At 53.8% G+C, this 17117-nt stretch overlaps 1 protein-coding gene across 2 annotated transcripts; it reads right to left on the reverse strand.

Moving 5' to 3' along the window:
- IGFBP4 (insulin like growth factor binding protein 4) lies at positions 1-12323 on the reverse strand. 2 transcript variants are annotated; one of them, XM_047845725.1, is made up of 4 exons: positions 11694-12323; positions 4138-4295; positions 3247-3381; positions 1-1249 (listed from the first exon to the last, which is right to left on the reverse strand). In XM_047845725.1, the coding sequence occupies exons 1-4, from the start codon at positions 12040-12042 to the stop codon at positions 1115-1117; spliced, it is 777 nt and encodes a 258-aa protein (XP_047701681.1). In that variant the 5' UTR covers positions 12043-12323; the 3' UTR covers positions 1-1114. The 2 variants fall into 2 exon arrangements, with proteins under 2 accessions (XP_047701681.1, XP_047701682.1); XM_047845726.1 differs by lacking the exons at positions 1-1249; positions 3247-3381 and adding exons at positions 4671-4846; positions 9496-9662 and having other exon boundaries at positions 4154-4295; positions 11694-12044.
- Between the last annotated feature and the right edge of the window lie 4794 nt (positions 12324-17117).

Genomic DNA, 17117 nt, shown 5'->3' on the forward strand with positions numbered 1-17117 from the left:
TAGTTTTTTTTGTTGTTGTTGTTTTGTTCTGTTTTGTTAAAAAAAAAAAAAAAAGACAAGACATCATGGTCAACTGGTAGGTCCCTAAGTCTCCTTCCATCCAGTCAAGCCAGAAATGCCTGGAGGGTAGGGAGGTATAGGGAAGGAGGCAAGGCCACAGGCAGGGAGCCACTAGAAGGACAGAGTCATCTTGGTGACTCTGTGGCTGTGACGAAAACAGGGGAGGAAGCAGGACCCCGGGCAAGTCCTTCACCCCCGAGCATGTGTGTCTCTTCTCCATCAGGAACATGCAGTTTGATTGTACATTCTTTCCTCCCACCCTGACTGTTCAGAGATGGGGCCCACCTCCCCAGCCCTCTGTCCCACATGCCTTCTTCTGACCCTCTTCCCTCCCCCAAAGCAGGGTCTGGGCTGCCAGGCCACCAAGTAGACAGCACACCAGACCCAAAGTTGGGCTTGTCTCTATAGGTCCTTCCCCCTGGAGGGAACTAAGGAAGAGAGGAAGGGCACCCTGGCAGGCTTGATCTTTGGGAGTGGGTCTGGGACTCCTCACCACTGAATCATCTGCCAAGCCACACCTTCCTTACAGCCTCCACCCTCTGACTAGATTGAGGGGAGGGACAATGGTACAAGGAACGATGGTCAAGGTACATGTCTACCTCCCTCCTCTGATTCCGGACATGAGACTCCTCTTCCCCCACAAGCTTGTGCTCAGCTTAGAGGAAGTAGCCTCACATGCCCAAATCAGAGAAAGTCAGAATAAGAGCCCCCAAGGCTAAAAACTAGAGCTGACCTGTAGTATGTTGTCAATAAATGTTTTTAGATGAGTGGCTGGATGAATGAATGAATGAATGAATGAGTCCAGGATCAATTTGGAAACACAAGGGCTCCCTATTGCCACTCTCAGACCTCTCAGGCTATCTAAGCCCAGAGAGGACACCCCTAGGCTTTGGCTCACCCCAAGGGCACACCCATACACACACACATACACACACAAAGGGAATTTCTGGGCCAGAGACAGAGCCAGGACTCAGACCCAGGCTCCAGGTCAGCTCTGCAGCCTCTAGGGGACGGGGTGACAGGGAGCACTGAGCCCCCTGCCTCCTGGCAGGGCTCACTCGCGGAAGCTGTCAGCCAACTGGTGGCAGTCCAGCTCCCCTTTTGGTTCCAGGCCCCCTGGAAGTTTCACTCCTGTCTTCCGGTCCACACACCAGCACTTGCCGCGCTGCCCATCTAAGGCCGGGTGACACTGTCAAGACAAGGGTGGGAGAAGTCAGTTCCCAGGCAGCCTGCCTCAACCCCAGCCCAGCCCTCTAGTCAGACAGTTGATCCAAGATGGCCTGTAACGGCAGAGGCTCTTTCATGATCGTGGACCCTCTGAGCCCATGGCATAAAGAGATCTTGGCCAAGAAGGAAAGGTCAAGTAGAGAGAACTTGGCCAAGAAGTGAAGGTCGTCTCAGAGGTCAGCACTGGTCTAGAGATAAAGGGTCAAGTGTCAGAACTTTCAGTGGGATAAAAATTGGGGGAAGAAAACACATAGAACTGAATTAACACAAAGAATGAACTCTAATGTAAACTATGGACTTTAGTTAATAAATGTATCAACACTAGGGACTCCTGGGTGGCTCAGTCAGTTGAGCGTCCAACTTTTGATTTCAGCTTAGGTCATGATCTCATGGTTTGTGAGTTCGAGCCCCGCATCAAGCCCGCCTCTCAGAGTCTGCTTGGGATTCTCTCTCTCTCTCTCTCTCTCTCTCTCTCTCTCTGCCCCTCCCCCCCTCTCAAAACAAATAAATAAATTTAAAAATAATAATAATAATGGGGGCATCTGGGTGGCTCAGTCAGTTAAGCATCCAACTCTTGATTTCGGCTCAGGTCATGATCTCACTGTTCATGGGATCCAGCCCAGAGTCAGACTCCATGCTGTCAGTGCAGAGCTTGGGATTCTCTGCCTTCCCCTACTCACACACACACTCTCTCTCAAAATAAATAAATGTTAAAATAATGATAATAATAATAATAATAATGTGTCAATATTAGCTCCTTAATCTGTGATAACATATATACCACACTAATACAAGATGTTAACAGGGAAAACTGGCGGGGTGGGGGGGGCGGTGGTAGATGAGAACACTGTACTTCCTGCTCGATTTTTCTATAAGCCTAAAAGTGCTCTAGAAAATAAAGTCTATTCATTTTTTTTAATTAGGGAAAACAGTTTTTAAAAATTGAGACAAGGATAAAGTTTATATTGGGATAAAGCTTGCAGACAGGTTTGGCACTGGTTTCCGGAGCCCTTTCTGGTCGTCCACTCACTGCACACCACCCCATACCCGCCTCATGCCAGCCTCGGATTTGCAGACCTGGAGGCAGCCCTTCTCCTCCTGTCTAGGCCTCAAAGTGGCAGCCCATTTTGCGGATTTGTCTATAGAGCGCAGAGTGGGAGAATGCATGTGCTTGTGCCCACAAAGAGCTGAAGAAGACCCCCGCCAGGATTCCCCAGGCTACACCCAGCACAAGGCACCCCGCTGCTCTGCCCAGATATGCCACCCTCCCAAGTAAGCCCACCTCTCATGGGTCAGAGATGGGGCTGAGGCAGGCCAACCTTGCTGAACATCCTAGTCTCCTGAGGGCTTATCAGAGGAACCCGTGTTCCAAGGGCATGAGGGAATATGGAGGTTTCTGCATTCGTGTTTTCTCTCCTGTCCCCCTTCTTCCTCTGTTTCCATCCAAAGCTCCTGTCCCCAGCTGTCAGATCTGGCTATACCCCAGGTGGTTTCGTTACTCAGCCTGGGGGAAGGGGCAGGCTGATTTTCCTCCTTAACCCTTCCTGACCGAGCCCCTCCATTCCAAGATGAAACCTAAGACATTCTATGACAAAGGAGAACTACTCATAGGATGGAGCAGGGGGAATGAGAGTGTGTTGGGAGGTGGACATTGGCAGGAGTGCTAAATGGTGAATCCGGAGGTGATGGAAATAGCCCTGGATGGGGAAGCAGGATAGCTGGTCTGCCATTAACTCACTCTGAGACTTCGGGCCTCAGTTTCCTCACTTCCAAAATGAGTGTGGTGGGCAAAATAAGCTGAGGCTCAGGAGGCTGAGGGAGGGCCCAAGGGGTTAGGTTTGGGTTGGGAGGTCTTCCCCTCCCTGAGATCTCCATCCTGGACCAGGATCTCCTGTGGAGAGACCAGGAATGCCCCCAGGAACTCAGGTCAGGACCGAGCCAGCAGTGATGAAGACCCACCTGCTTGGGGTGGAAGTTGCCATTTCGGTCGCAGTTGGGGATGGGGATGATGTAGAGGTCTTCATGGGTGCGGCTCTGTGAGGCGGCCAGCCGCTCCAGGGCCCGGTGCAGCTCACTCTGGCAGGAGCCTTGGGGCTGGAGGAAGGGAGGATGGAACAGCTTAGCAGAAGGGAGAGAGACAGGAAGACCAAGGCTGGAGGTCAGCTCACAACTGAAGGACCTGAAAGGAGGCTCAAGGCCCAGAGACTGGGCAGGGCCCAATGGGTTCAGGGGACACCGGTGGGCAGGGCAGAAGGACACTGAAGAGAGGATCTTGAGCCAAAGAGCTTCCAAAAAGGAGGACTGTGAATGGAAAGGACTTTGTGGGGAAAGAGGTTGTGGAACCCTATGGAGATGGTTGGGAAGGGGGTGATTTCTAACCAGGAGGGATAGTTGACTTCATATCATTAATGACTTGTAAGACCTAGGCAAGGATCCACTGGGAACCCCCCATCAGGAAGGACAGTAACCAGACCCTGGAGCAAGGTCGGCAGGCCCCCTGCTGTGGCCAGCATTAGCCCTTGAGTTACTGAAAAGGCCTGGGTGGCGAGTCCAAGAGAAGGGCTAAGAAACACCAGGAGGCTTGGGGCAACCGCTATTTACAAACTAGTACAAAAGTATTTTAGTACTTAAAAATTACTTCAACTGCATCAAGGTATATAACTGATGACCAGGAAAGGAATTTCAAGGAATGAAATGAGGATTTGGTCCTGATGACGCATACTAGGTGCATCTTGCACACAGTAGGCATCCAAAGAATGTTTCTGAATGACCATAGTCCAGATCCAGTGGTGGTGGTGGTGGCGTGTGTGTGCCTGTGCACACGCGCATTTGTAGGGCTGAGGTCCTCACCACGGGCCGAGCTTCCTCCCGGGGCACCCCGATGACCTTCATCTTGCCCCCGCTGGTGCTGCGGTCTCGAATTTTGGCTAAGTGCTTCTGTAGGCACCTGCGGTCATGCGCACTGCAGGGACTGAAGCTGTTGTTCGGGTGGTCACCCTCATCCTTGTCTGTAGTCAGGCCGAGATGGAGAGAGGTCAGCACAGGGAAAGGACAGGGCAGAACACCAACCCAGCCTCCCACCTGCTTTCTTCTAGGGGATTCTCCAGCCTGGCTCTGAGAAAGGGTGGGGGACCCTGGGCTGGGGGGGGGGGGGGGTTGAAAACAACACCCCTGTCTCCTCCCTGCTCTCCTGGATTCCTGAAGAGAAAATCTTCTTAACATCCTTGACTTGTCCCTCACCCCACCCAGTCCAGCCCTCAGATGAGTCACCAGCTGCAGCTGCGCAGACAGCAGGAGGGTCCCCTGGGCCCTGCAGGGAGGTCTAAGGCAGGCAGGGGCCTCCCCCCTGGATCTCGTACCCCCCTCCATTCAGCTCCTCCTACCATCCCCCTCTCCGTCTGCTCTCTCTTCCTGTCTCCTTTCCTGGTCTTTTCAGCATCTGGCTGAGCCAGCCAGGGGATCCCCAGATCTGTTGGCTCTGCCGCCCCTCTTCCAAGTGGCCAAACTCAGAGTTTCCATGAGTGATGAGAAATCTGGCCCAAAGGGCTCTCCCCATTGGCTAGACAGGGAAGAAGAAGCGGGAGTGGGTGTGTCCGCCTGCCTGCCTGAGAAAGTGTGCACCCACACGCATGTGTGTGCAACACACTGCGTGGCCGCAGGACCCAAAACATCCTCACACATCACTTCGGTCCCCCACCTCGACATCTCCCATCCTTGGACTTTAGACCCCACCGAAAGTCCACAACTATGGCCCAGAGGCAGGGCACTGGGGAATCTGGAGATAGGAGGTGGTGAGGCTGGACCCACACACTCTCCCTGGGATCTCCTGAAGACTCTACCTGAACTCAATAACCTGAGCCAGAAGTCCCAGAACTGTAACCACCACTCCACCCTGCAGGCAGCCAAAACTGGAATACAGGCCTGAACTGGAGAAAGAGGTTGCAAGTCTTCTCTGCAGCTCAGAGCCACCTCTGAAACGCTTGGGCTTGGCAGCTCACTGCCGGCCTGAGTGCAAAGCCCCTGCCAGCATTCCAGATGTTGGCAGCCAGACAGAAGGTTACATCTGGTTTGCGTCAGGATTTTTTTTTTCCTGAGGAGTTAGCAGGTTCCTCCACGCATGGCAGCAGTCCCAGAGCTGCCTCTGGGTCAAATGGTATTTTTCCGCCTAGCCAAAGTTAGTTGGGGGGTTAGTTCTCTTTTTGTTCTCCTAGTTCTGGGGGTGTGGGGTGGGGGGAAGTAGGTAGATAAAGGGAAACCAGGAAACGAGGAATCAAGACTCTCAAAAAGGCTTTGTCAAGATTCCATACCAAAGGTTATTTATAAAATTGAGTCACCAAGGATGGGAAGAAGGTTTTGTCACGGGTGGAGGGCTGGTTTAGAAAGAAGAATCAAAGGTAAGGAATAAATAGAGCTATAGATAGATCTATCCTTTTGCATATTCAACATCCCAAGAAGGATAGTCCGGAGGGGACTCCAGTCTCAGAGACAACATCAAGTTCTTAAGGGTCAACCAAGGGGAAAACACCTCCCAGTGATGTGGGTAGCAAGAGATGCGGGTACATTTCAGAAGACCAGGATTGTCAAGGGGGCCATAAGCAGATAGACCCCAAACCCTCGGTGAGAACCAGAGAAAAGGTCCAGGATCCAGGCTCTCCCAAGGAACCTTTCTGGCCCAGGCTGGCCAGTGACCCTGCCCCTGCATCCACCTTGCACAAAGTCACAAGACTTTTGGATGGGGCCACAGTGTTTCAGAGCTATAGTCTGGAAGTGGGTATTGGCGTGAAAGAGGAAATGGAAGATCTAAAAGAATTAGAGCCACGGGCACCCGGGGCGTCTCAGTTGGTTGAGCATCAACTCTTGATTTTGATTTAGGTCATGATCTCATGGTTCGTGGGATCAAGCCCCATGTTGGGCTCTGTGCTGTCATCGCATAGCTTGGGATTCTCTCTCTCCTTGTGTCTCTCTGCCCTTCCCCGCTCATGCTCACTCTCTCTCTCTTTAAAAATAAATAAACACTTCATAAAAAGGAAAGAAAAGGAAAGGAAGAAAAAGAGAAAAGAAAAGAAAAGAAAAGAAAAGAAAAGAAAAGAAAAGAAAAAAGAAATTAGAACCAAATCTTGGAACGACAGAGGCTAAGCTAAGACATGAACAAAAGCACACCATTTTCCCCGGGAAAGGCTGGAAGGGATCACAAGGACTCAATTGCCACAGCCCATAATGCTAACCCGAGGGGCACCCTTGGAACCTGAAAAAAGGTTTTGTCTTTTCTTTGCGTTTGCTTTCTTTTCATGACTATAAAGGGAAGCACTACTTTGCACAGTGACACTTGTTCCTCTTGGTAGGCAAGCAGAATGTTCTTAGGTTCGAGAAGTAAGGAAGAGTTTTCTAGCAAGTGGAAGTAGAGAGCCTCCCCCGCCCCCCACCCCTGGAAGTGTGGCACATCAGAGTGATAATGGCCTCAAGAACAAAGTGAGATCTGGAGTAGAAATGTAACTGCAACTCGGCGTTCCAATGTTGAGTCTCTACAAGTTGAAGTTCACAAATGACTAACACTCGGGGGAGTGCTAATGGATATATGGAATGTTTATCCCTTCCCTTAGGAGGTATCTCTAAGGAGGACAACTGGGTCCGCTCACTGAAACCTGGGGCCGCGCAGGCCACAGAGCAAGGCTGGAAGCGTAGTGTATGCTCTTGTGTGGGTAGGGCCCCATGCCACACTGAGGGGGATTATCTGGAGAAAGCTAAGCAGGCAGCGTGCCTGGACTCCCTCTCCTTGGCTTCCCCACTTTTTTGTTGTTGTTAGGCAAGCTTCTTTTTTTCTTTTTTTGAAGAACTGAAGAGCCCTAGAAGTCTCCAGAACACCCAGACTTGAGTCCAGAGATTCATCAGTGTCATACTTGGACCCCTCTCGCCTGAGGCCAGACTACTTCTCCCCACCAAAAGGGCACTCCACAGAGGAGATCAATCCTTCATTAACACCACCATGCCAACTCCCAGCTGCTCTGCCAGGTCTGGTCTGGGTCTGTCCCCAGCTTGTGTCTAAGCTCAGAGAAGAACACACCAGATAGGGAGAGTAGTTGCTTCCTTAATCTCATAGGGACACACCGTTTATCCATAGCTGCCCACTCAGACACAGACAGGTCAGGACTTAACAACCACAAGCATATACAAACAGTCACGTGTCCAGGCACACACGGGTCCACACGTGCACCCCCACGTGCACTCGGGCACTCTGACCCTGCCCTGGGCAGACACAGACCCGGGGCAGGGCACGTTGCCTGCACCATAGCCTGTTGACTTTCCACTTAATCTGTAACTTTTCCTTGCCCAGCCTTGCTTAATAGGCATACTGAGGATCGACCCCAGGATCCAGCCCTAGGCACTGGGTTTGGGAGGGTGAGGGTGGTAGCCTTGGGTCTCTGAAAATGTTAACCTTCCCATCTCCAAAGCCAGTTACATAGTTGCTACTTCCCAGCTTACTCAGGAAATCCAGCCACCTGGTACTGCTCACCCAGGTGGGGCCCTCCGGAAAAACCCCAATCCCTGGGGGATCCCCTCTGAGCAGGAGCCAGAGTCAGACCTAGCCGCCCCTGCCCCAAAAGATTTGACCATCTGACCTCCGGAGGCTTATTTAGGAGGCGGGACTTCCAAGGTAGGCCAGGTCATCTCCTCCAGCCCCTGCTTGGAGCCAAGCCAACAACACTCAGCCACAGGGGAAACCTTGGTCTTCGCTCCAGCAACTGAAGGAGCCCAGAGAGAGGAAAGACTTCACAGCTTTGGCACCACTGGCTGAAAAGTTCATGGTCAAAGCTACAGGATTTCCTCTTTCTGGCAGCCTGGTTTCATCCCCCTGATTCCTCCTCAATTCCAGCCACGTCCCCTTCAAGACACCCAGGGTGAGGCTGTGAGGTGGGTGGGCCCAGTCACCCCAACACCAGTGTTTCAGCCACAATTTGGAGGATCACCTGCCCTGCAAGAAAGGCCTTTTCCTTCCCCCTGGACTCTGGCTAGAGAAGCCAAGATCACCCATGCCAAGTACCCCGCCCTTTCTTCGAGGTCTGGCCCTCGGGGCATCCCCTCACCGCCGTGCCAGCTGCCAGCCTCAGACTGAAGGAAAGCGGGCCCATCCTTCCCAAGTTCACAGCAGCAAAAAGCACCGAAGTTCCTCCCTACCCCTCTCAACTCCTCTGAATGCTCCCCTACTTTGCTCACTTGCCCTACTGTGCCCCCAAAGCCCCAGCATCAGAGAAGGATCTAAGCGTCAACCGAAACCCTCTCAGCCTCTTATTCATTACCACCCTCAGCATGGCTCCAATTGACTGAGCTCTTACGCCATGCCAGACACCCCAAGCCTGTGAGGCAAGTCCTGTGTCACCTCCATTTTACAGATGAGGAAATGCAGTAGACTGGGTGGGGGCGAAGGAGGACAGACTTATCCCTGCAGCTCCTATGTCTTTAAATGGAAAGACTCCTGATACCCGAGGCACCAATAATTCCGGCTTTGCCAATACTAAAGAAAAAATGTTAAGCAGCCATGCTCCTCCTCCCACCTCCCCCAAGGCACAGAATTTCTGGGAAGGCCCTGTTCCCATGACACGACTGGATTCCCAGTATTGAAGTAAAGGGGACAATATTTGCTGCGTTGACTAAAAATTAACCCAGTCTGTCTGTTCCCTAACCCTGTCCCAGAGGGACCCAAGAGCACAGTTTAGGAGCTCCCCAGTCCAAACGCTGATCTTCCCACTGTCCACTCCCCCAGATTCCATGAGTCAAGGGTCAGTACACTGATGCAGAATTGTGGACCTCTGACGCACACGTCCCACCCCGCCCCCACCTCTGGGGGCCTGAGCAGTGTTAATCCACAACCTTTTCTGGCTCGGAAAGCTGAGACAGGAGGGCTATGGGGAGCTTAGGGGGATAGAGGCTTAAAATGGAAGGAGAAGACCCGCTCCTGGGGCAAATAGTAGGCAGCTGGGCATAGCAGGCCAAGGGAAGGGGTATGCCAAGTGGCTGCCCTCCCCCAGTCACCTGCCGAAGCTTAGCCCCAAGAGGAAAAGGCAGAAAGAGGGGCCTGATGCCCTCTGCCGAACTATTCCCAAGGCAAGGAGGCCCAAGCCTTGGGACATAGGAGGGACAGTGGCCTATTGACAGTGGAAGGCTAGAGAGAATAGTGAGGATCAGTCCCAAGCTCTGGCCATCTTTTCTCACCAGAGACCCTGCAGGGCTGTTGCACAACTCTAGGGGGCGCCTTTCACATGGTGCAGGGGGTCCTTCTGTGATGATTAGGAGGCATGGACACAGCTTGCCAAGTCGGTACCTAGATCCCCCAGGGTCCTCCAGGATTGCCCTTTCCCCTCTCCAGATCTCTGCATCCCCTGCATGGGTGGAGGACAGGCAAGGAGGGTGGGGGGTGGGGGGGAGGGCATTAGAGACCTGGGACCTGTAATCCCAACCGGATGTAAAGGCCGATTTGCATGATGTCCACAGGACAATCACACACTTCATACCATTTCCCCCAGAGCCCCTATCCCAATGGGATTAGATTTTCCTCCACTACAGGATAGGGAGCTACAGGATACCCAGCCAGGGGGGAAGGGGTGCTCAAGACCATCTGAGGGCTCTTCTGCCCCATGTTCAAGTCAGCGAGAGAAGAGGAGGCTACCAGCCATCCTAATCTGGTACATATCCACTGGCCAGTGGAGGATGCAGATAGAAAGGGAAAGAGATCCCATTATACTCAGAGAGCCCAGGAGCTCAGCCCTCACTCACAATCTGGTCTGGTACGAGTACCCCTCCTCTCCCACTGGCACCGGCATCTGTGCCCCAGGATCAGTGCCTTACTCCCTCAGGACATCGCCCCACCCCACCCCCGCTTCCCAGATGTGCCGGGTGCCAGGCTGGCATTTCTCCTAGTATGTTTTCTGCTGACCCATCTCTCACTGCCTAGGGACAGGAAGGGCAGAGAGGCCTGAGGCCCAGACCCCTGGGGTCCACCTCCTTCCTGTTTTCCCTGCATCCTGCTTTCCTCCGCTAACAAGCTGCAGAGGATTGAGGAAGTGGAGCGGTCTGGGACCCAGGGCAGGAAGCTTGGGGCCGGAGTCCCAGCATCCGGACTGCAACAATGGAAGCTTCAAGCACCAGGAAAAGAGACAGACACAGACAGAGGCAGAGGGAGAACAAATCAGTCAGAGAGGGAACCAGAAACAGAGGCAGAAATACAGAAAGGCAGACAGAGAGAGAGAGATTCCAAAAGTAACAGAGAAAGGCAGGAACAAAGAAAGAGAAACAGTGACAGAGACACGGAGAGAAAGCAACAGAAAGGGGCGGAGGACAAAGAGAAGCAGAAAGGGAACAAGACAGAGAAAGAGAAACTGATAACAGGCGGAAGTCATTGAGGAAAGGAGAACTCGGGAATGTTGGTCGTGAAACTAGACACAGAGACAGAGCAGGAGATAACAAAAGAATAAGAGAGAAGGAAAGACTGAGAACGATTATAAGGAGAAACTGAGAGAGGCTCACTAAGAAACGGAAAAGGAGAAAGTGTAAGAATGAGTTTAGGGCAAAGGGCCCTCTAAACCTCTCTCCCTCTCTCTCTCTCCCGCTCTTCCTCCCCGCCCCCCCCCCCCCCGCCCTCCCTCTCCCTTCTCTCTACTCCCTATCGCACACCGTTAGGTTTCTACAGCTCTGGGCTGGGAGCCAAGACTCGCTTCTCTTCTGCTACCTCAGACGACACCTGCCAGGAGAGAGGAACGGGGTGCCTGTGTACCAGAGCAAGATGAGGTGCCCAGGCCTGGCAGAGAGACCTCTGTCTTCCCAATACCTCTCAAACAGCAAGGTGAGCTGCCCAGGGGCGTTAGGGAGGGGCAACTCTGATGCCCCTCACCACCAAAGCCCCTCTAATTTGGATGTCCCACTCCACCCCACCTGGATGTCAAAAGGCCACGCCCTGGCTTCTTAGACCCCTGGGCTTTCACCTGTGGCCAGGATGAGGGAAGTCCCTGGATCAGGAACAGAAAGCCACCACCACCGCCCAACCCATCCTCTAGTTATCTGGCCCTAGGCCGCTCACTTGCAGGCTGGGTGGCTGGACCGAGTCACATAATGTTCCACTGTTACCCCAGCAGCTGGGACAACCATTGAGACCTCTCCTCCCAAATAGGCACCCTTGAGGAGGTTGGAGATGAAGGGCTGGGACAGAGTCTTCTTTGCTGGGGGCGACAGCCTGCTAGGGACTCAACAGCAGTTTCCTTAGGTGAGCCTGTCCTATGCCAGCCCAGCCCTGCCAGGTACCCGCCTTCTTAACTCACTGGAGATTTTCAAGGGCTTTCCAGGCCAGCCCGAATGGGGAAAGGGCTTCTAGGAGCAGAGCACACCGAGGAGGGCATGCAAGGGCAGGGGCACCTTACCAGAGGGCTGCAGGCTTTCCTGGATGGCCTCGATCTCCGCCAGCTCCATGCACACGCCTTGCCCGTGCATCAGCGTGTGCAGGGGCTTCTCCACACCCCGGGGCGGGTAGCAGCGCAGGCCCGAGCCGCAGCGGGGGGTATACACCCCGCAGGGCATCCCCTTGCCCAGGGCGCAAGTGGCGCAACAGCCGCAGCCCGGCTCCCGCACCAGCTCCTCGCAGCCCACGGGGGGGCGGCAGCGCGCCAGCTTCTCCTCGGAGCAGGGCGGGCAGTGGATGGCTTCGTCGCCAAGGCTCGGCCCGGGCCCGGCGGCCAGCAGCAGCGCGGCCACGAGGCAGAGGGGCAGCATGACCGGGCTAGGACGGGGCGCGGGCGCGGGGCGTGGGAGGGAAGAACGGGCGCGCAGACTGGCAGCAGGGACACGGGGCGACAGCGCCCGGCGCGCCTGGAGAACCAGACCCGGAGGGCGCGGGGAGACGGGGCGGCCCCGCGGGCGGACAGGGACGGAGCTAGGGAAGTTAGCAAGCGGGCTGGAGGGGAGCGAGCCTGGCCGCCGAGGCGCTGCGCCGCATCCTCGGCCCGGCCCAGGCGGCGGGCGGCGGGCGGCGGGCGGCGGGCGGCGGGGGGGGGGGGCAGGGGGCTGAGCGGCTGCCCGGGACCGGCTCCCCCGGACTTTATACCGGCCCCTGGCCACACCCCCAGCGCCTTCCCAGAGGTGGGGGAGCGGGGGCGCCGGGGGGGAGAGGGAGAGGCGGCCGTTAGGGGGAGGGGGCGCTGTCCTGAGTTGCTGCCGCCGCCGCTGCCGCCGCCGCCGCTACAACATCTGAAAGTCCTTTTCTGCCGCAGAAGGAAGCGGCGCAGTTTGGAAGCCGTGGCAGGCGCCGAGAGCGCCTCTGAACCCGAGCCTGGGAGGGGAGAGAGAGAAGAGGAGACGCAAAGGGGCTGCTCTTTGGCCCCATTCCCCGACCTTGGAGGATTCCTCCCCTACCCCCCCCCCCCAGGCGGCTGCAGTCCCCCCCACTGAGAACGCGACCTCCTCGCCTGGACTCCCGGCTCCGCGGATTCGGTCTCCCTGACCAGAGCCCTTTCCACCCCACCCTAGCGCTTCCAGTCCCAACCACTGGAGACCTAGTCGAGCGAAGTGGGGAAAGGGCAGCAAGCACCCAACGAGGGACCCAGAAGAGCCTGATGGCCCTAAGAAGTTAGTAGACTTTCTTCCCACTTGTCCTTCCAGCTCCCCCCCCCCCCCACACACACCCTATCTCCCCAGGGCTCATCTGGGCCCTGGTCCACTCTGCCTTCCAGAGAACTGTATCAACCGAACTCCTGGGGAAGGAGGTGCTAAGCCCCTTCTTCCTTCCTGGATGCTTGTTTCCACTGCCAGGCTCCCTCCCCAGAGGAAGATTGACCAGGGAGATTGCCACCGTCGTTGTGCAAATTGTGCATCGCACAACTCCTATTTCTCTCGTAGCCCCTTGTAGATTTGTGTAGCTGTTATGACAGTTTTCCAGCAGGTGGCAGACAAGCATTTCCAGGTAGGGGTGTCTTTTCCTAATTCGACCAGCTTTGCTATTTGGGCTAGGTAGGGGCTGGCTAGGTCCTCTGTGAGATCCTGCTGGTGCCTGTTTCCCCCACGCTCGCCTCAGTCCTGCTGGGATTGGGAGGGACCCTACAGTAACATTTGAGTAGGGACCTGTCTCCTGGGTTGTCTCTCTGGTCCCCAGTTCCCTAGGTACTCATCTATCCTCCCCCACAAAGCTTTCTGCTGTCCTGGAGCTGGTTTCAGGATGCCTGAGGGGTAAGGGTGCTTGTCAGGGCATAATAGGTGACCTACCATGGATTTTTTTTTTTTTTTTTTTTTTTTTTGGCTTGGCTTGGCTTGGCTTGGCCTATAAAGCTACAAGGCAGCCAAGCCAAAGTACAGATCAGAGACCATCTTCCAGACTCTCAGGACAGCGATCTTTCAGTCTCCCAGCAAGTAGGCCCCCTTCCACTTTCTCCAAGTGTAAACTGTCCAGGTGATAGGAAGAAGAGAGGGGCTGGAAGCTGAACTTGTAGGGACAGAACACAAAAGTTGCAAACTGACGGCACCTACTGGCAACTATCAAGACTGCAGAAGATCTGGAGAGTTCTGACGGGGGGGGGGGGGGGGGGGGGGGGGGTGCGGGAGGGCCCAGGGACAAGATTCTGGGATTCTCTCCCTGCTATCTCACAGACAAACTGGGGTCTTTTCTGTCTTGGATAAGGGCAAACAGAGCCAGGCTCTTTACGTCCCCGGGGGAAGCCCAGCCTGCACCTGATTCAGAAAACTTCCCCTAGCTCTATCCCCCTCCATCATCACTGAGGCGCCAACGTATTGTATGAACTTGGACACCACCCCTTGGAGCTGGAATTGTCCCTAACTATAAAATGGAGGTACATCATCTCCACCTATTCTGCCTCTTGAAGCGCTTGTGGGAATAAAATGGGAACTGAAAGGATAGGTTCCACCCCCAAAGCCAGACTTGCCCCCTTGACAGCAAACCTGAGAGAGCTAAAGGTGCCGGGACATGGAGGAAGGAGTTGCAGGAGAGGCTGGACTGAAGCCAAAAGAAGGACCTGGAAGTGAAGCATGAGTGCAGGTGAGTATGGGAAATCCAGAAAGGCTTCCAGGTAAGACAGGTGCCTAGACCCCTATCCATCCACTGGTGTTCACCACCCCCACCGCCAAACATCAGTGTCTGAGATAATTCCAAAGAGGCAGGAAAATAGACATAAGTAGATCATCGAAGCACCTCCCCACCATTCATGCAGCACATATTTACTGGACACTGTGCATAGGCTTTGTGCTACATTCGAGGACCCAGAGCTGGCTGAGATCACTCCCTGCCCACAAGGAGCTCACTGCCTAGTGAGAGGAGACAGGCATACAAATAAAATGAGTCTAAGAAGTGTACAGGTGCCCTGGGAGACATCCACATGGGGTGCTGTGGGGACCCAGACACACAAGGGTCAGTTCTACATCTGGCACATGGAAAGACTTCATGGAGAAGGTTACTCTTGAGCCAACCATCGTCCATGCTAGGGGAAAGAGCATCAGGCCGACCTGGATTCTAATCCCGGCTTTGCCACTGGACTTATTGGGGAACCTGAAAAAAGTTACTCTGAGCTTCACTGTCCTTACCTGGAAAATAGGGCTTTGTGATAAGAAAGAAAGAAGGATGGGGAGGGGACAGACAGAAACAGAGGCTTGTGCAAATTGCCCAGCATACAGTGAGCACTGTGTGTTTGCTTCTTCCTCTCCTTCTTCTGGAGGCAGGGCCTGTGTTTCCCCAGGCAGACTGGAGGTTCTCAGAGGACTGGGTTTAGTGTCTCCCCCCTGCCTCCCACGGCTTGCTGGTGTCTGGGAGAGGCTACATAAAGGGCATAGGATTTGGAGTCAGAGGACCTGGGTTCAAACTGCAGCACAGCCACTGAAGAGCTGTGTGACCTTGGACACACTTAAGGTCTTGAAAGGTCATTTTCATCCTCTTTTTATTTTAATGTTTATTTATTTTTGACAAAGCCCAAACAGGGGAGGGGCAGAGAGAAAGCGGGAGACAGAGAATCCAATGCAGGCTCCACACCATCAGCACAGAGCCTGATGTGGGGATCAAACTCACGAACCATGAGATCATGACCTGAGCCAAAGTCAGGCACTTAACCGACTGAGCCACCCAGGCGCCCCTCATCCTCTATTTTAAAAGGAAAGAAAGAAAGAGAGATAATTGGGCTTACCCCACAGGATGGGTTGCAAGAGAAAACGAGATAACGGCCAAGAAAGGGCTTTGGAACCCAAGGAGTGGGCGCCCAGGGCTCTACCAGAAAAAGAACCACTGTGGGGCGCCTGGCTGGCTCAGTCAGAAGAGCATGCGATTCTTGATCTCAGGGTTGTGAGTTCCAGCCCTACACTGGATTCTAAAAGATAAGATAAACTTTAAAAACAGAGAGAAAAGAAAAACAACCTATGCCTCCCCCTCAGCATCCTTCTCTGTCCCTAAGCTTCTAGACACCCAGGGCACCAGGAAGATGCTCCTGATGGAAGAGTGAGAAAAATTCCCACTCCCTGCCCACTTCTCCCAGCCCATACCCTTCCTGGCTTGTTGCTTAGAGTCTCATTAGCTCCCTTGTTAGTTCAGTTGCAAACTTCTACTGGGTTCAGGCTGGCTTCTTCGAGAATTGATAGACCTGCCCTCAGGGAAACCCCAATCTCATGGGCTTGTTCTAGAGAGTATCTGATGGAGTAGACAAAATACATATAATATGAGGCACCTGGGTGGCTCAGTTGGTTAAACATCCAACTCGATTTCCGCTCAGGTTGTGATCTCAAGGTCATTGAGTCCTGAGTGTCTGTGCTGAGCACTGAGCATGGATACTTAAGATTCTCCCCCTCCCTCTTTTTCTGCCCCTCCCCTGCTCGCATGCATTCTCTCATATTCCCACCCCCCTCCCTCTCTCAAAAAAAATTTTTTTAAGTACTCATAATAGGGGTGCCTGGGTGACTCAGTTGATTAGGCATCTGACTCTTGATTTCAGCTCAAGTCATCATCTCACAGTTTCATGAGTTCAAGCCCCATGTTGGGCTCTGCGCTGACAGAAGATCCGCTGAGGGAGATTCTCCTTCTCTCTCTGCCCCTCCCCTGCTCACACTCTATCTTGCTCAAAAATAAATAATAAATTTTAAAAAAACTTTTTAAAAAATACACATAATAATGAAAGCTAACACTTAACACGAGCCACATGGTTCTAAGTGCTTCCCTCATGTAGTTCACAACAATCTCATGAAGTGGGAGTTATCATTATCCCCCTGTTAAGATAGGGAAGGGAAACTAAAGCACAGAAAGGTATGTAACTTACTCAAGGTCACACAAGTAAGTAGAAAAACAGGGGTCTGACCCCATGCAGTCTGGCTCCAGAGTCTGTATGATCAACTCTCATGTTTTACAGCCTTCCAAACAGCTGTCAGAAGTACTCTAAACAATTGCTGAGGGAAAAAGACTATGGTACAGAGTGCAAGATGGGTGCAGAGAAGGAGAGTGGAAGTGGCATTGGCATGGAAATGGACCCCAGAACTCCCCAGAGCTTTGACTTCCCAGCCCCTCCCTGGCGCCCTGGACTTCCCACTGTGCCTGCCCCGAATAGGGGGGCTCAACTCCCTTCCAGGTTGGTGATGTCCAGACCCCAGGTAGAGCATCCTCCAGGGGGCGCTGCAGGTGTGCTCTGAGCAATGGCACATCAGTACAGCTGCCTCCTTGTGCACCGGGGCCCCATACTTGGAGAGAACAGATCAGGAGAGCTAGGATCTCCATAGAGACCCCATAGTACAGAGGGAAGTCTGGTTCAGAGGCTAGAGCCTCGGTCCTTCCCTCAGGACACGTAGCTCGAGAAGAGGACACCCAGACAGAT

Source organism: Prionailurus viverrinus, unplaced genomic scaffold, assembly GCF_022837055.1.
Source record: "Prionailurus viverrinus isolate Anna unplaced genomic scaffold, UM_Priviv_1.0 scaffold_35, whole genome shotgun sequence".
Taxonomy (NCBI): Eukaryota; Metazoa; Chordata; class Mammalia; order Carnivora; family Felidae; genus Prionailurus; species Prionailurus viverrinus.